At 38.8% G+C, this 19,926-nt stretch overlaps 1 protein-coding gene across 1 annotated transcript in view; it reads left to right on the forward strand.

Annotated features, from left to right (window-relative positions):
- The window catches only part of FARP1 (FERM, ARH/RhoGEF and pleckstrin domain protein 1), a 310,831-nt gene that overhangs the window by 204,847 nt on the left and 86,058 nt on the right, over nt 1-19,926 (forward strand). Inside the window, 6 exon segments of the mRNA XM_028526270.2 lie at nt 3,162-3,205; nt 5,177-5,218; nt 5,221-5,235; nt 5,238-5,253; nt 13,904-14,001; nt 19,370-19,484. Coding sequence (XP_028382071.1) covers nt 3,162-3,205; nt 5,177-5,218; nt 5,221-5,235; nt 5,238-5,253; nt 13,904-14,001; nt 19,370-19,484 — 330 coding nt within the window.

Below are 19,926 nucleotides of genomic sequence, written 5' to 3' on the forward strand. Positions count from 1 at the left end.
CCTACATTCATAAGTATCTATCAAAAACATAATTTTTAATTCCTTCATGGTAATGTTATATAGATGTAGACCATTTATTTATTTATTTAGGTTATTGGGGAAATAAATTACTGTTATAGAAATGCTATTAACAGGACTTCTGGCCAAGATGGAGGCATAGGTGGACACACTGTACCTCCATGCACAACCAAGATTGGAACAACAACAATTTAGAGGCAGAATAACACCAGACCTGACAGAAAATTTATCTGAATGGAAGTTGGACAGCCAAGAAGTTGAAATAGACCCATTCATCCAGACCGGTGGAGAGGCGAAGACAAACAGCCAGGTGCGGGTCACAGCATGGAGAGCAGGGAGAGTTGGGCGCATAAGGCATCTGGGGCGCACAAGATCTCAGCGAGTGGACCCTGAGTATGCAAGCAGCAGCTGGCAGACCCAGTAAGGCTGCGATTGTGGAGCAGGGCAGAGTGTGCAACCCAGGATCCCAGGAAAGAGACTGGGGTCCCACAGAGAATGGAGCTACCACCATTGTTCCCTCACATACAACGTCACAATCTAGCAACTGGGTTGCCCAGCCCTGGTGAACACCTAAGGCTCCGCCCCTCACCTTAACAGGAGCGACCAGACCAAAAAGAGAGAGAGAGAGAGAGAGAGAGAGAGAGATGGCTCAAACAGAAGAACAAATCAGTGCCCCAGAACTCATCCTTTTGAGTGACCAAGAGATAGCTAACCTATCAGATGCACAGTTCAAAACACTGGTGATCAGGAAGCTCACAGAATTGGTTGATTTTGCTCGCAAATTAGATGAACAAATGCAGGTTACCGTAAAAGAAATGAAGGAAAATCCACAGGGAACCATAGTGATGGGAAGGAAACCGGGACTCAAAACATAGAGTGGACCAGAAGGAAGAAAGAAACAACCAAACAGGAAAGAATGGAGAAATAAGAATTCAAAAAAATGAGGAGAAGCTTAGGAACCTCCAGGACATCTTGAAATGTGCCAACATTCGAATTATAGGGGTACCAGAAGGAGAAGAGGAAGAGCAACAAGTGGAAAAGTTACTTGAACAAATAATAAAGGAGAATTTCCCCAATCTGGAAAAGGAAATAGACTTCCAGGAAGTCCAGGAAGCTCAGAGAATCCCAAAGAAGTTGGACCCAAGAAGAAACACACCAAGGCACGTCATAATTACATTAGCCAAGGTAAAAATGAAGGAGAGAATCCTAGAAGCAGCAAGAGATAAGGAGACAGTAATCTACAAAAGAGTTCCCATCACACTGTCAGCTGATTTCTCAAAAGAGACCTTACAGGCAAGAAAGGGCTGGAAAGAAGTATTCCAGCTCATGAAAGACAAGGACCTGTATCCCAGATTACTCTATCCAGCAAAGCTTTCATTTAGAATGGAAGGGCAGATAAAGTGCTTCTCAGATAAGATCAAGTTGAAGGAATTCATCATCACCAAGCCCTTATTTTATGAAATGTTAAAGGGAGTTATCTAAGAAAAAGAAGATAAAACACATGTATAGTAAAATGATAGCAAACTCACAATTATTAACAACCATACCTAAAACAAAAACAAACTAAGGAAAGAATTAGAACAGGAACAGAACTGGAGTTAGAACCACAGAAATGGAGATCACATGGAGGGTTAGCAATAGGGGAGTGGGACGAGGAGAGAGGGGGAAAAGGTACAGAGAATAAGTAGATAGATTGTAGGTTGAAAATAGACAGGGGGAGGGTTAGAATAGTATGAGAAATGTAGAAGCTAAAGAACTCATAAGTATGACACATGGACATGAACTGAAGGGGGGGAAAGGGGTGGGAGAGGGTGTACAGGGTGGAGGGGAGTGAAGGGGGGAAATGGCAAACAACTGTAATAGCATAATCAATAAAATATATTTAAAAAAGAAATGCTATTAACAGTCCTTATATATAAATATTTTTGTGCATAAATGTCTAATTACCCAAAGTTGAATGACTGGGTGAAAGAGTGGGTGTAGGAATACTTTTTAGGCTTTAGATAATTATTCCCAAATTAGTCCTCCAGAAATGTACCAATTTATACATCCACCAATAGAGTAAGAGAGTGCCAATTCCATGCACCATTGGGTATTATAAAATAAAGCATGCAAGACATGTAGGCATATATAGATGCAAATCTAATGGGTGGAAATGGTATATGGTTATTTAAACTTACATTTGTAGTGCAAATTACTCCTGAATTTGAACATTTCTCCTTAGCTATTGTCATTTTTTCTTCATCAATTACCTGTTGTTCTTTGTATAGTTTTGTGTTCTCTTTTTCACATTTACTTATAAAACCATTTTTACATTAAGCACATTAACCTTGTTTTTGTCATATATGCAAATATGAGCTTCAGTAGAACCATTTTCAAATGGCTGCAAATTCAAGGTGAGTTTAAAGGAAAACCGTTGTAAAATGAGATAAAATGGTTAACATCCTTTATTAATAAGGGCATCTGATATCTGCTCCCCCCCCCCCCCCCAATTTTGCAACTCAAACCTGCATGCTAAGGCAAGTATGTGTGAAAAGATTCTGGACTTTGAAATTAGGCAGGCCTTATTTCAGTCCTGTTTCTTTTGCTCTGGAGTTGAGAGAACTGGGGACAAGTTATTGAACCTCTCCAATTCTCAGATTTCTTTCCTGGGTAACAGGAATTCTTCTGGCCTTGTTCATAAATAAATAGCTTCTGGATAGTGCCTGGTGCAAAGGTGGTATTCTATAAATCCATTTACCTGTCCATATCCCTCAAAGCTATTCTGTCTATACATACGATACATACACATACATGCATTTTGTTTCATTAAAGAGCGTGCGTATTTCACTCAGCTTGTAGCCAGACATGCAGTCATATACTAATACTTGCTGACTAGGTAATTATGACTAAAGTACAAATGAGAGTAGAAAAATTCTTAGTTAACTGAGGTCTACGAGAGATTTTAATTTTGGATCTTAGGGATAATATTAGTAAATTTGAATCTGTTCTTTAAAAGGTATACAATATAAAATAACAAAATTCTGGAGAAAAAAGGGACAAAACTTCAACTACACAAAAATTTTATTTTAAAACAGCTCCACATAAGTTCAAATTAGTTAAACTCTTACTGAGAATTTGTGTCTCCTTTTTGTCCTTTATAGGTGTGGCTGGATTCTGTTAAAGCCTATTGTCAAGCAGATTAGAAGTTAAGTATATACCATATGTTTTAACAGTGATATTAAATATAAAACCAGACAGTTTCCCTCATCTAGATGTTTGTCTGTCCTGTGTCATCAAGCACACTTAATGATACAGGTTCTTTTTTTTTTTACATCATAATTGCTTTCATCATCTTTTAATTCACATACCATTAAAATATATTGTTTTGCAGTTTTAATAAATAACAATTTGGTGATCAAACCTTGCTTGGGAAATCAGGTATCATTTTGATTAACAACTAAAGCATGCTGTTAAGCCCCAAAATAATTGAACTTGGCTTGTTTGTTGCCCAGGTTTATTGTCACTTTTTTAAGGGGAGAAGGAAGAAGAGGCATTTATTTATAAATTGGTGTAGATTTTCTGTCCTTCCTCATCAAAACCGGTAAAATCAGAATGCAAGTGAAATTTGGAAAAATAAGGTGCATGTATGTGTGTGTATGTATTTCTGAATTACTGAATGGCAGGCAGAACTGAAGTGAGTCTGACTTGCATTTAGGCCATGTGTTGGGAAAAAAATTAAGGAGGGTCTAGGAGAAAAGGAAGGAAAGAGAACACTTGCTTTTTGTCTCCCTTCTTATCATGCCTCAGCACTGGACCTTCCTCCCCTCTCTCTGCTAATGGTGGAAAAGAATCTCTTAGCATATTAGCAAATGCAGACGAAGAAAGTCTGTCCCTATTGGGTCAGCACCGGGTGCTCCTTTTCATCCCATGTGCTGTGTAACTAGCCATGTGTGACAAAACAGTCATTTTGTGTTTAATGCTAGCAGCTACTCAACTTCAGGTTCTCTAAGGATCTGAGTACTCTCATTTAATTCCCTTCTCTGTAAAAATAACTGAAAGGAAATAGCATGGCCTACTCATCTTCTCCATTTTGCTATTGTTCTTTTGTAACCCAGAGTTGACATACAAGGGTTTTAATCTTTAGAACGATTAGGGAAAAGCCCAGCTTCTCTTGGCTTCTGTATTTGTGTGTCTTGTTTTCTTCCTCCTAATTTTGTGTATATTGGTGACATCTTCACCTTATCGTATATCAGTTTTTTTTTTCGTAAACTTGAATGTGTTAGCATAGAAATTATGATACACCCATCTATTTTTGTGATAGTGATGGTAGAGCAAAAAGACGTTTTCTGCTTTTATACATGTACTGTTAAAATTGGGATTTCATTATAGTGCCTTATATTTCATAGAACATATAAATTCATTGCTCTCACTCTAAATGGCAGAACGTATGATTGCCCTTATAATGTAGTTCACACATCAAACTCTGACTCAGATTACAAATTATTATTTTATAATCTATTTGTTCTGTTTTAATTCTGAAAACAAAATTTACCCATCTCCTTCAGTTTCTCCCTGACCACTCCCTCCCAGATCTGCTTCCTAATTTTGTCTAAACTCATCAACAAGATGGCTATGAGACACTTGAAAGACTTTGGCTGACTGTGGCAGGGGCAGGGACTTGGCTTGTTGATGTTTCTCTCCAGACTTCAGGCGAGTACCTGGCAGATTGGTGCTGGGTACATATTTAATAAACACATTAGCTGCTGTAACTCACAGATTGTTAAAAATAATAAATTACATGATGGATTTACATATTTATTACCCCCTTTTAAAATTATGTAAAACTTATACTTGCACTAAAGCAGCTAATTAGGCAATTTTTGAAGAGAAATGCCTTTTAAATCTGAGTACAATTGAAGTCTTCAGAGAAAAAGTTTAACATCTCTGTAATATCTTTGTCACAGTATAAAAAAAAAAAAAGCCATCTGTTTCCTGCAATGTAAAAGTGCAATTAGTAACCCAGCTTAACTATTCATTTAGTGACTATGCATTGCTAGGTGGTGTACACTTTGCACTTGGAATGAGACTTATTATTTGGCGTATAATATACCCCAGAAAATATTTTTCTTTAACTGCTTTTGAGACACAAATCAATAACTGCTTTATTTTTCTTTATGGCCAAAGCACGTTGTTGTTAGGTTTGTGGTGAAATTCTTTCCACTGACCACACACAACTCCAGAAGAACTCACAAGGTTAGTGGTTGGCTATTTATTGCTATGGGACGATAAGGAGAAGAGAAAATTGGTGTTCTAAATCAATTTGATTAACATTTTCTCAAAGTCTGCTTGCCTAGCATCAGCTCTGTGCTTTACAGTTTAACCCCCTCTCTTCCAGTTAGGCTTATAAATATGGGGGGTAAGAAAGTACTATGTTTTCCATGAAGTCTCGTTTCTTTGAGGCTGTGATAGAAAGTGGACTGGACTTAACCTGTTACTGCCATAGTTTCCCTCTTTATCTATCACATCACAAGATGGTTTTGGAAAGTGAATCTCTTCTGTGAAACTAAGTTGTTAACTCAGAGTTTCTCTTCATTGTTGTCATGAATGAGTGGACATGAACTGTAGGTCAGTTTCTTTGGCAGCTTGGCCAAGTAGAAGAAGCATAAGCATCAGGTCTTGCCTGGCTTTGGCATCAGTCATGCCTTTGATAGCTCTGTGACTAGCCAGTTACTTGTTCCCTCTGCACTTGTATTAATTCCTCTGTGTGAGTGTGAGTATAAGGCTGGGTTGGACATGGTTGTTTTGAGGGTAAGCATTATTACATATAATGGCCGGAACCTAGTAGGGACCTAGTAGGGACACCATGAATGATAACCATCATCACCATCACTATCATCATCGTCACCATCATTGTCCCCATCATTGCTACCACTACATATTTCATAATTTGTGGCAGGACACACAGCTTTCTAAAAGAGATCAGAGCCCAGTGGGAACACATGAAGATAAAATGCCTCCCTTTCAAAAGTGCCCTTTAATACACTAGTCTGACCAGCCAAATTCTTGCTACACATGCCTTTTAAACTCTAACTGTTTAAGACCAAGACTATCACATCCTTCTTATCCTCTCATTTCTGATATAGAGCCCAATGTCTTCGGTTGATGACCATCATCTATGAAGGGTTGAAGACATTCAGTCAAATATTTATGAAGTATATACAATGTGTGCAAGAATTATTATAGGCACTGGGAATGTACTGGTGACAAAACAAGCCTGGTAATAGACAAGATGATTAAATAAAGAAGAAAAACATCAGATAATAGTAAGGGCTCTTAAGGTCATTGAAATAGGATGGTGGGTGACAATTTTAAATTAAACTCTTTAGTCTAGGGTGCCCTCTGAAGAAATGATGAGAATCTGTCAGTCATTTTCAGAGGGAGAGTTTTCCAGGTAGAAAGTGCCCAAGGCAGGAGCAAGTATCAGGTCATCATAAAAGTACTGGCATGGTAAGCCTTGAGGGTGAAGTGCAATGAGGTGGGACAGAGGCCCAAATATACGTCCTATTTAAAGACTAGTTTCCGTGTGGATGTTGGGTGGAGGATGACTGCAGGGAAGCCAGTGAGAAAGCGATGTTGGTCATCCAGGCCAAGATGATGGCAATAGAGGAGATGGTAGAAGTGGGAATAGAGACATGTGGTAGCTTTTGCAATTCTTGCTGGAAGTGGGGTCAATCCATTTGGGTGATAGAGACTGAGGGAAGTAGAGGGGATGTTTAGATTTGACTTTAGCAATTGCCTGGGTGGTAGTGGTGATGACTAAAATGGTAATGGGTGGAGAGAAGTAGAGGACTGGGGAGGGGAAGAGAGTCAGGAGTTTGCTTCTGCAAGGCTGCACTTGAGATACCTACTCCACATTATGTGGATGTGTCAGGAAGGTCATTGGGCACCTGAATGTGGATTCCAGGGAGAGACAAAGGCTTTGTGTTTTCTGAATGAGTCTTTACTCCTTGTTTACCTCCACCCACCATCCTCAAATCATTGAAGCAATTAGAGGTGGCTGGGAACTGCAGAAGCCATCAGCCTTCTGAGAACTGTATACAGTTTGCCAGAACACCTAAGTATAGGAAGGACAACTGGAGCTACTCTACCAAATTGCACAAGACAGAGGGGCCAACAAGTTTTCATGAGTTGTCATTATTAGGGCTACTGTGTCTCAGTTTCTGGAGCCAGCCTTTCTGTTGTGGGAACACGCATTGCTCCAAGCTCAGAATATTGAAACAAATCTAAAGGCAAGTCCAGCTGTGGGTCAGCAATGTGCTTTGTCCTTCTGCATTGCACTGGGGCCTCTCTACTGCTTAGAAAATTGGCATTATAACCCCCCTTTTCCCACTTTTTCTCCCTGTTCTACTTTGCAATGAGTTTTGCACCTTTTCAATTTTTATGACTCATTGCCTTTAGAAGTTTGTAGTTTTCTACCATTCTGGTCCTTGGTATAAAATTCCATACAACTTGTTCCTCTTAAGCCAAGTGGGACTGGTATCTTGCCAGGTGCTCTGTCTGACTTGATAAAACTTCCTCACATTACACAAGCTCAGCTGGATGCAGCAAGTTTAGGGTTTTGTTTTCTGTCTCCCAGTGTTAACTGACATTTTAAAAAGCTTTCCTGAAGAGAGAAAAATTTTGGCCTCAAGGATGAATAAAATTGATATGAAATTTAGAAGCTCCCCATTATTTTCTACTTTGTCATGAGGTATGACATGAAGAGGACCTCCCAGATCCAACATACTGACTCCCACACTCTCAAGATTCCTGCATGAGCAAAAACTGAATGATGTGACCATTGAGATTCCAGGGACTTTTCTATGGCAGATGGTGAGGGAGGAAGGGGTTTGGACAAGGTCTGTGTGGACAGTGCTTTAGGCAAGGGGTGTGTAGAAAAGAGCGAGACAGATAGAAATGGACCTGTAGACTTTATAGTTTGGCAGACTGTAGCCCTGTGGTTAGTTCTTTGAGCCTCTGGGAATAGCTTTTGGCTTCCCATTTATATAGATGGAAGATTAAATTTACTTGGTTAAACAAGAAGCTCAATTCCTAAGTAGAACTGCACTTTCAGTGGAACTCTGTCCTATTGACAATGTCTAGGAGAAAAGCTGACTCAGGTGCAAGTTTTAAAAGGTAGGGCGAGATCTTTGGAAAAGAAGTTACCAGGCTTCTTTTTTTTCTTTTTTTTTTTTTTTGAATTTTTATTTTAATTATTGTTCAAGTACAGTTTTTTGCCTTTTACCCCCATTCCAGCCCATTCCCCCAGCCCTTCCTACCTCCCTCCCATTTCCACCCCTCCCCTTGTTTTTGCCCATGTGTCCTTTATACTTGTTCCTGCAAACCCTTCCCACTTTCCCCTGAAATTCCCTTCCCTCTCCCCTCTGGTCACTGTCAGTCAGTTCTCAATTTCAGTGTTATTACCGAGCCCTAAGTCACTTTTGTCATGCTAATGAGTTTAGGCATACTTCTTAATGGGTGTCCCATCATCAATCAGACATAATTTCTGCTGAGCTGTGTTCAAACAAGTGAGAGACCCTGTCACAACTTGCTGATATGCAAGGTCTGCTGAAGTGTGTTTCCTTAGGCTGGCAGAGGAGTTGTACATGATACAGGGGAAGAAAAGACAGAGTCAGATCTCCCACATGAAATAAATGAAAATAGACATGTATAAAATCAGGCATCAGATGGGTGTGATTTGCAACTCTTGAGGTCCCCAGAACTGAAAGCTCTTCTTGAGGAGTCCCACCACTGTCATTGCCGTCCTCTTCACATCCACCCAAGGAGACTCAATTCCCTTTTGAGTGCTTTGAACATTTCCATTGTGGTTTACCAGTTTAATTTATTTAGTGCCTACTGAGTACATCTTAGCCTTTAGTTCTTGTGAATTTGATTGGAATTGTTTCAGTTTATAGGGTGAAAGGCGTTGCTGAATCTCTGAAGTTAGCCTTGTGGCCAGTGTGCTCAACTTATGGCTATCATCGAGAAGTCAGTACCCAAGAAGGTCTTTCTCATATTACACTGACCTTAGAACAGAAAGAGTTGGCATAATTAGGGTGACAAGTTCTTCCTGCAGTCTTCGACGTGGCACTTGCCCTCTAGCTAAATGTGTGATCTTTCAGAACCTGCTGCCATCTTGCAGCCCACAGGACACCGTCACCAAAGGCCATGAAAGCCTGTCAGACTCTGAACCCATTCCTTTGAACACAGGATCCTGTGTTTGAACTGGTAGATAGTAAAATACTCAGAATGTAATATCTGTGAAACACAAAGCTCTCCTACTTACTTTTAAATTAACCACATAACTGAGAATTAAAGCCTGTAGCTCTAAGAAGTCTTGGATTCAAAAGACAATGCCACTACCTAATGCAGAAAGATGGTTTATACTACCTTTTCTCATATAACATTATATGTTGATACTTGTTATTTCATATTCTCATCTTTTCTTCCCATTGACTTCCCTGAGAAAGAGAAGGGAGGTGGGGAGAAACTTGAGAACAGAAATATACATTACAGGGGTTGGATAGAGATCAACTATTAATTGGTAGATCTCTAGTTGATTTAGTTTTATTTGGGGGTTTTGTTTTATTTTTGATGGTTATAGATTTGCCCCTTATTTTTTAGTTCTTAATAATGGAACTTTCTAAATGACTTAAAGAGGGTTAGTTTTTATTTTATTAAAAAAACTGCTAACATTTATTTAATGTTTTTGGTTTAGTCACTGTGTCTTCCATGTATTATCTCATTTAATGGAAACCTGTGGTTGATCTTGTTAAAGCCTTTTTTTAATTAAAAATAACTTCTCATTATTACAAAAGCAATTAGTGTACAGTGTGGAAAGTTAGAAAGTACAGATAAACAAGAATGAGAACGTAAAAATACTATATTCCTGTTGTCCAGAGATTATCATTGTTAATAAACACGTGAGTGTGGTATCCTTTCTGATTTTTTCTATACACATATATGTATTTTTTATCTCATCTAATACCCTGGCCACACTCAAATTTCCCCATTTGTTTCCCAAATGCCATTTATATCTGCTTATTCTAAAATGAAATTCACTGAAGGACCACACATTGCATGGCCTTGAACCTCTTTTAGTCTATCGAAGTCCCTCATTTTTTTCCTCAATATACCCTCTTCATATAGAAAATGGACCAGTTATACTATAAAATATGTTGCCTCTTGAATTTATCTGGTTGCTTCCTTGGGCTACTTAGCTTATTCCTCTAGTCTCTGTTTTCTGAAAACTGTAAGTTAGTTCTAAAGACTTGGCAGATACAAGTTAAACATTTTTTACTAGAATTCATCATAAGTAATGTTTTGTCCTTCCTATATCAGTAATGACACAAAGAATGATCATTAGGGTATTGACATTCTGATCTTCCCATTGTGAAATAAGGTCGTGTTACTTTGTCTCTGTGCAAATATCCAATTTACTAAATGGTTTTTTCACCAATTAACAATCTTTGCCAGAGTCAGTAATAATAATAATGCTAACATTATTAGTTAGCATTCTTCTGTAAGGTAAAACTTTGCCTCATCCACTTGGACTATCTGTATATCCTGAAACACCCTTCCTACCGAAGAGGTAGATTACATGACCACTTTTTTGCCATGGGTTATCAATTTTTAAATAAAGAATTGCTTTAATAGTCTTCTCAAATGGTGACACCCTCAGGGTCTTTTTTGTTTACTCTTTTCTTCAGTATCATTATTTGAACTTTTGAATTTTCATTAATTTCATTTGTTTCCTCTTTAATCTTGTTGCTACTAAATGGTTGTCACTTTGGCCAATGAATGTCCCTTCAATATGTATCTTTCACCCTTTTGATACATTTATTTTTGGAAGCTGCCTTGCTTTTCAGCATAACTAGATACTCCAGGCTCACTTTGCACCGTTCCCTACCATACACCTGGAATCCACCATTTCTCCAAGGACTCACCTCTGTGTCCTTTCAGTAGGTAATTGGATGACAGCCAGAATCTGGTTACTAAGGGTTGCTTCCTTTTAAAAAATATATATTTTACTGATTATGTTATTACAGTTGTCCCATTTTCCCCCTTCACTCCCCTCCACCCTGCACACCCAATCCCACCCACATCCCCCACCTTTAGTTCATGTCCATGTGTCATAAGTTCTTTAGCTTCTACATTTCCCATACTATTCTTGCCCTCCCCTTGTGTATTTTCTGCCTACCTTCTATGTTGCATATTCCCTGTACCTTCCCCACCCTCCTCCTCCCATACCCCTGTTGCTAAACCTCCATGTGATCTCCATTTCTGTGGCTCTGTTCCTGTTTAGTTGTTTGCTTAGTTTGTTTTTGTTTTTCTTTTAGGTGTGGTTGTTAATAACTGTGAGTTTGCTGTCATTTTAGTGTACATGTTTTTTATCTTCTTTTTCTTACATAAGTCCCTTTAACATTTCATATAGTAAGGACTTGGCGATGATGAACTCCTTTAAGTTGACCTTATCTGGGAAGCACTTCATCTGCCCTTCCATTCTAAATGAAAGCTTTGCTGGATAGAGCAATCTGGAATGTGAGTCCTTGCCTTTCATGAGTTGGAATATTTCTTTTCAGCCCCTTCTTGCCTGTAAGGTCCCTTTGGAGAAATCAGCTGACAGTCTGATGGGAATTCCTTTATAGGTAACTGCCTCCTTATCTCTTGCTGCTTCAGGATTCTCTCCTTCATTTTGATCTTGTGTAATGTAATTATGATGTGCCTTAGTGTGTTCCTCCTTGGGTCCAACTTCTTTGGGATTCTCTGAGCTTCCTGGACTTCCTGGAAGTCTATTTCCTTTTCCAGATTGGGGAAATTCTCCTTTATTATTTGTTCAAGTAACTTTTCCACTTGTTGCTCTTCCTCTTCTCCTTCTGGTACCCCTATAATTCGAATGTTGGCACATTTCAAGATGTCCTGGAGGTTCCTCAGCCTCTCCTCATTTTTTTGAATTCTTATTTCTTCATTCTTTTCTGTTTGGTTGTTTCTTTCTTCCTTCTGGTCCACTCCATTGATCTGAGTCCCAGTTTTCTTCCCATCACTATTGATTCCCTGTACATTTTCCTTTATTTCCCTTAGCCAATTAATTGCCTTAATTTTTCCATCTAATTTGCGACTAAATTCAACCAATTCTGTGAGCATCCTGATCACCAGTGCTTTGAACTATGCATCTGATAGGTTGGCTATCTCTTCATCGCTTAGTTGTATTTTTTTCTGGAACTTTGATCTGTTCTTTCATTTGGGCCATTTGTTTTTGTCTTGACACACCTGTTACATAGTGAGGGGTGGAGCCTTAGGTGTTCACCAGGGCAGGGCAATCCAATTGCTGGGTTGTGACATTGTACATGGGGAGGGGTCCAAGAGGGAACAATGGTGCTTGCTCTGCTGTCTGCCAGATTTCAGTCACTTCCTCTGCTTCCCACAACCAAACCGGGCCTTTCTGGTGCTGATTCCCATGTGGGTGGGTTTGTGTATGTTCTAGGAGCCTGTGGGTCTCTCCAACGAACTCTCCTGTGAGGCTGGGAGTCTCTCCCGGCACCTCAACCCCCACAGGTGTTTTCAGTCGGTGTTTTGAGGCTTTACTTCCCCGAGTCGGGACCCTGAGTTGCGTGGTCTGTCTTGCTCCCCAGTTTCACCTGGTTTATCTGTGCGTGAATGTGGGACCACCTGGTTCTGCCAGCCACCTTGTGCATCACACCACTCCACAATCCACCACCTCACTGGGTTCACCTGCTGCTCCCTTGCGTGCCCAGGGTCGCCAGCCACTGCTGCTGCGCCCCGTCTCTGCCTAGCTGCCCAATCCCGCCCCTCCTACTGGTCTGGATGAATGTATTTACTTTAACTCCTTGGTTGTCAGACAGTTCAATTTCCTGCCAGTCCTGGTTGTTTTTTGTTTCAAAATTGTTGTTGTCCTTCTTTTGGTTGTGCGAGGAGGCAAAGTGTGTCTACCTGTGCCTCCAACTTGGCCAGAAGTCCTTAGGGTTGCTTCTGAGATGACACTGTTACTAGGTAGTGGATAAACCTAGTAAATACCTTTAGAAAAGTTTATGAGTTCATACTGATATCTCATTTTTTAATTATGTTTTACTGATTATGCTATTACAGTTGTCCAATTTTCCCCCTTTACCCGCCTCCACCTAGCCCCCACCTTTACTCACTCAGGCAATTGCCACACCATTGCCCATGTCCATATGATATTTTCAAATCAATTTTAACAATGAATGTTTTCCCTTAATTTGTTTTATGAATATCTCTTTTCTCTTTTGCCAAAAATGTTCACTTGCTTTTTCCTACAATGTAAAGAAAAGAGTTTTAAAATAAATTGATTCTTATACATCTGGGAGCTGATAGTATGGCAGCACCTAAGTGAATACTGTGCCACAAAAAAGTCACCCCGTCTTGCTGTTACCTGTTGGCAAAGCTGTTCATAAGCATAACAAACTATTGTTACTGTCTGAGCCATAAAGCCATTTTTAAATACATTTGATCTGTGAAAAATTGTTAAGTGTTTGCTTTGCTCTACCAAAATATATAGGATGGTAAGTCACAGTCTTATGTTTTTTATCACTGTATTTCTCTATATAAAATGAAACATATTGTTCATTGTGTATAAAGATTACAGCACATGTCTCCCTGTCCTTTCAGGAAGCTATGAGTATCTGCATGGCAGTCAGTGGCACCAGGAACTCATCCCAGCCTTGCAGGCATTCTTTTCCTTGGTTTATGTACATTTCTTTAGTTGCTCACAGTGTGGACAGATTGCCAGGGGTGAGCCTGACATCTGACTTAGATGGGGACATGCCCCACCCTCTTCACATGCTGCCCATCTCTGTGTTTATGATGCCCATCTCTGTGTTCGCAGGTACCTGTTTGCTCTGCAGGTCAAGCAGGACCTGGCTCAGGGCAGGCTGACGTGTAATGACACCAGTGCTGCTCTCCTGATCTCACACATTGTACAATGTAAGTTCTGTTGGTTTTCTTTAGAAATCACATTGGAAATAATACAATGATCTGATTGACTGGAAAGAAAATCACATCCATAAAAACAATGCTAATGTCTTTATGTTCTTTTGCTATTAGCATGAATGTTTATGGGTGGAAAACAGTACTCCTAATTTTATTTAATATGCATATCACCAAAACATTGACCCAGCAATTTTATGTCCTGGTGTTTGTCTACCCTTTTCAAGGACTAGTGCAACTGTTGACATCTCAGTTGTCTCAAAGGAGAAGCTTAGAGGGACAGGGGCCAAGTGGACTAAATTTGTTCTGTCCCTTATTGAATATGGCTCATTAGCCATAGACATAAAACTGTCAAAGATTTCATTTCTTGTATTTTGCTCTCTAGCTAAACTAAATCCTAGTGATGTTTGAAATAAAATATTTTAACTTTCTTAACCTAGACAAAGGATAAATTAGATTGTGCTCATTCTAAGGCTTACTGACAATCCACCTGAGCATTTATTTCTTTTCTCGTGGCCTAAGTAACTAAGTTACTTAGTTACTTAAAGTGGAATATACACATGCTGTTTTGGGAAAGTAGTTATATATATAGACAGAGGTCAACATGTATAAGAGCTAGCATAAAAAATATTACACTATCATTTTAAAATTTCCAGTGTATACAAAGCGGTTCCATATAATCAGCCCCATCTTGTTTGATAACTTCCCAGATATGATGACTTCACAAAGTATTGTAGGAAATGTCACTCCTAGTAGTCAAAAAATTACCTTAGTCTAATATGGTAGTGTTTCTATAAACCACGCTTATCCTTTTTTTTTTTTTGTATATGGGCATTATTGAATATCTACCAAACTTAGCAGAGAGATATTTTCATATCAATTTGAAAATTTGATGTGAGGGGAAAAAAACAAAAACAAAAATAGGTATCCTTTGTTAAGTGTCAGCACTGTGTATCCCATTTAAATCTCGTAACAACTCTGTGAGATCAGTACTCATTATCCCCATTTTTACAAGTGAGGAAGCTTTGTTACAGAAAGTTACATAGCTTTTGTCTGTTGTGTTTGGTCTTTTCTCTTCATATGATAGCGGAGAGAGGAGGCCTTTGAATCAGGCAGAGCTCATTTCTATCAGTTGATTGATGACCCTGGCGTGTTATCCACCCCTTCCCCTACTTGTTACTTATTTTGGAACATGAAAATAATAAAAATTTTTCATGAGGCTGTGAAAATTAAATACCCAATACATGTTAGGTATTCAGTAAAGATATTCTTCTTTCTCTATCTCACTCACCTGCAACCCTCCCTTTCCAAACAATGGAAAATTTTAAAAAGAATGAAACTTCTTTATTGGATAGTAAATGTATAAAATGTTTCTGATCCTGGGCTTTTTTTATAAGCAAAAAAGAAACTTACTGTACTCAAATATTCCTGATGTCACTTAATTTTGTGCCTGTTTCCTCCTTTTATGTTTCTTCATTTTTAAACTCTTTTAACTCAGTAAATCTCACTCACACATATGGGAAATGGAGGCTGACTAGCACTCAGAAAACCATGTGCTCCATCTGACTGGCCCCTCTTTCCCAGACACCAGCAAGAAGCTCAAAATTACCCGAGAATCTTGAGTTCTCCAGAGAAAATGTAATAGATGGGTTCAAAAGTATGCTTGCTATTTGAATACTATTTGTTCAGTGATGAGACACGATATTTTATAAACTTCTCATGCTTTTAAAGCCCCATTCCTGCATTTTTAAGCATCTCATGCTCTCAGTCATGGGAGGAGGAATTGCTCAATCCTCTGTGAGTAGTCTTGTTCAAAATTATTGATGTTATTTACATTACTTGTAAGGTGTAAGGGGTCAACTCATCTCCCCTTTGCAGAAGCTATATTAATAGTGATGGAAAATTATCTTGAGTGAGCTATATGTTTATCTCACATGTATCTATACATGCAATCTGAGTTTTTTAAAAATCTTCCTTTCTTGAACTCATGGAGTTGTCTTTCAGATAGTCTCTATTTTTTTCATTTGTTTCTCTCTCACTTTTAATTTTCTTTAATTTACTGTGAATCAATTAAGTATGACAAGTTGATGAAGAATCAATCATTAGATATCCCTGATAGTAAAATTCCACTTGGGTAACTTGGAAACATGACAGGGCTACATTTTCAAGTTGTGTGTGTCTCCATGCTAAAGATCATGCATAGCAAATAGGTTTGTCCTAGCATGTCCTTATGAGATTTCATTTAGTAAAATCACAGATTTTGGGGTATTCTTGTTTCTCCTATTTTTTGCTGTGAGTAGACTGCTATGGAATTTAGTATATGCATAAGCTAATAAGATATCTTGGCATAAAGATATTTAAAAATATTAAATCATTTCTTGAATATTTGTCAGCTTTCAAACTCTCCATAAATAAGGTGGAGCCTATTTCCATGTTTCAAAGAAGAGAACACTGAGGGGAAAATGAATGCCATAGTCATATATTACCATTGAATTTTAGGTGAGCAGTGAAAGGCAAGTAACTCAGGAGGGAAAAAAGAAAAAAAGACAGGTGTATTGACCCTGATGCCAAAGGAAAAATAGGAATTCTTTTTTTTTTTTTTAAGATTTTTTTAAAGATTTTATTTATTTATTTTTAGAGAGGGAAGGGAGGGAGATAGAGATAGAGGCAGAGAGATAGAGAGAAACATCAATGTGCGGTTGCTGGGGGTTATGGCCTGCAACCCAGGAATGTACCCTGGCTGGGAATCAAACCTGGGACACTTTGGTTCCCAGCCTGTGCTCAATCCACTGAGCTACGCCAGCCAGGGCAAGAAAAATTGGAATTCTTAACCCCTTTATTATATTGACTTATGGAAAAGAGTGTGTTTTAAAATCCATATGTGATAAGAAGCCTAAGCTTAAAGGTCACAAAAAGTTAGGATTTAGATGAGGCCTCCACGTGCAGTCAATCTTCATTATATTATATAGTCTGTATTTGCAAATTCACCTACTCTATAAAAGTTATTTGTAACCCCCAAACCAATACTTGTGGTGCATTGTGGTCATTTGTGGTCTACCATACAAGATGGTAGAATATCTGATTCATCCCACATATATGTTCCCAGCTGAGGCCAAAAAAGGTGGTACTTTGCCTTCCTGTTTCAGCTCTCATACCATAAAAAAGGGTGGTTTTCACGGTCTCTTTAGTGCCACACTGTTGCATTTTTGTGCATTTTGTTGGTGATTCCCCTATATATAGTGGTCCCCAAGTGTCGTGTTGAATTGCTGCCTAGTGTTCCTAAGTGCAGGAAGGCTGTGATGTGCCTTACAGAGAACATAAATATGTATATCAGATAAGCTTTTTCCAGGCATGAGTGATAGTGCTGTTGGCCCCAAGTTCAATGTTAATGAATTAAAAATATATATAAAATATGTCTTTCAACATAAACACACATAAAACAAGTTCCGCTGACAAAAATGTCATTTCAAGAGTCTTACAGAACCCTAACCCTGTATTTCTCTTAGGAACAGTGGTCTGGTATTTGCTAATTTAATGTTCAAGGGGTCTTCACAGAACATAACTTACGTAAAGAATGAGAATGAACTGTACTTTCTCGAGGCCAGATAGAAGGTATGAAAAGTCAATACCACCATCATCAAGGCAACCAAAGAAGATGGCATTATGGTTAAAGAGATCCCCCCAACTTCTGTACTGTTTTCTGTGATGGAGAGTGGCAATTTTACTGTATTTAGGGAAGGAAAAATTAGACTAGAAAAGGCAATTAGGAGGTTGCATTACTGATTTGTCATAGTTGAAGGAAGTGATTGATTAATTCTTCCAGCTGGTGCCAGGTGAGATGGCACTGTTTTATGTAGAGCAGATAATTGTCAGTGGGTAAGATTTATGGTTATGTGTAAGCCATATCCTGCAGGAGTCCTGGAGGGGCATTGGCTAAAGTATGACAAGCTGCTTCACATGACAAAATGGGAGGTAGGTTTCATAGCAACAGTTCACTTGCTTTTACTCAAAACATCTGGTCTCTGGTCATTAGACTACGTTTTTTAAAAGCTTGTAACACAGACTACATGACATAAACAAAAATGGCATGCTGTCCCAGAGGTATTAAACCAGCATAAACAGAGCTGAAACTGTTGTTGTCAAGGTACAATTATTGTTTTGAAGTTCTACCATTTAAATTTCCCGACTACAACAATTTGGGGATTATGTTGAGGTTACATGAGACAAAGATACATCCTATTTCTTATAGACAAAAAGTTCATAAGCATCCCTGGCTGGTGTGGCTCAATGGATTGAGTGCCAGCCTACGAACTAAAGGGTCGCTGGTTCAATTCCCAGTCAGGGCACATGCCTAGGTTGCAGGCCAGGTCCCCAGTAAGGAGCACATGAGAGGCAACCACACATTGATGCTTTTCTTTCTCCCTCTCTCTCTCTCTCTCTCTCTCTCTCTCTCTCTCTCTCTCTCTCTCTCTCTCTCTCTCTCTCTCTCTCTCTCTCTCTCTCTCCCCCCTCTCCCTTCCCCCTCTCTAAAAATAAATAAATAAAGTCTTTTTTTTTTAAAGTTCATAAGTATTAGCCCTGGCTGGCATAGCTCAGTGGATTCAGCACGGGCTGCAAATCAAAGTGTCGCAGGTTCGATTCCCAGTCAGGGTACATGCCTGGGTTGCAGGCCATGACCCCCAGCAACCACACATTGATGTTTCTCTCTCTCTATCTCCCTCCCTTCCTTTTCTAAAAAATAAATAAATAAAATCTTTAAAAAATAGTATTTTTTCATAAGTATTTATAGTCCAACCAATCATTTCTGGTACAAGGACTACAAGAAATTTAATAAGGTGGTAATTTTTTTACCCAAATCAGATTGCATACCTATATACCTATTTACAGTCGTCTTTTCTGTACATGATAAAACATTTAGAATTTGCACCAATCATTGTTATGTATATATATATAAGGCTTTCAAAGTTGATTTTGTGAAGTTCTGAAATTTGGGGTCTTATTTAGAAGTCATAAGTCAAAAACCACATCTCAAATTACTACCTAGAACAGAAGTTACCCTTAGTTGGGTAGGGAGGAAAGAAACAAACCAGGAACATGAATGGCTAAAGATGGGTAATTCTGAAGTTTTCTTTCCAGCTATTAGAGATGAGAAGAAGAAACATGATTTTATATTGGAACAATTGTTAAATATGTCCTCATATCCACATCTTGTGGCATCTAGCCCTTAATGCCACCTACCAGCAGGGATTGCCTTGTGTTGTCATCTATCTTGTGATTTGCTAGTTGGGGGATATTCCACTGGGAATATAACAAATTGTGGAATATGAAGCATATTTGGCTGGCTTTTCTTTTTGTCTCTTTGTAGCTGAGATTGGGGATTTTGATGAAGCATCGGACAGAGAGCACTTAGCAAAAAATAAGTACATACCTCAGCAAGATGCACTAGAAGACAAAATTGTGGAATTTCACCATAACCACATGTAAGTTTCATTTGTTGTTTTGCACTTCCTTTCAACTGTTTCTCTCTATCCTTCTGATATACATGGATACACACACATGCACAGACACTATAACTATTGGAAGAAATACGCAAAGGTTGAGGGGGAAGATCACAACAGCTTACATGGTGTTATTCATCCTAGACTCTGAAATATGCAGGTTGCCCTTGAAAACCAGAGCTCCAGGCCTCTTGGCTTTTCTTCCTGTGAGACCTAAGTAACACTGGAATTTTAGGGCAAGCGATGGCTTTGGAATAAAAGGGAGAACATAAGGCCAGTTATTAGGAAATTGGGAAAGCAACATGGTACACTAGGGACAAAGTAAAAATATTGTGAAAATCTAGAACCTTTGTATCATCTCCACTTTGTTTTTTTGTTTGGATCAGTAAAACATTTTCAAAGGATTCTCTGTGCCTTTTGTTTG

This window comes from Phyllostomus discolor, chromosome 11 (genome assembly GCF_004126475.2).
Source record: "Phyllostomus discolor isolate MPI-MPIP mPhyDis1 chromosome 11, mPhyDis1.pri.v3, whole genome shotgun sequence".
NCBI classification, from domain to species: Eukaryota; Metazoa; Chordata; class Mammalia; order Chiroptera; family Phyllostomidae; genus Phyllostomus; species Phyllostomus discolor.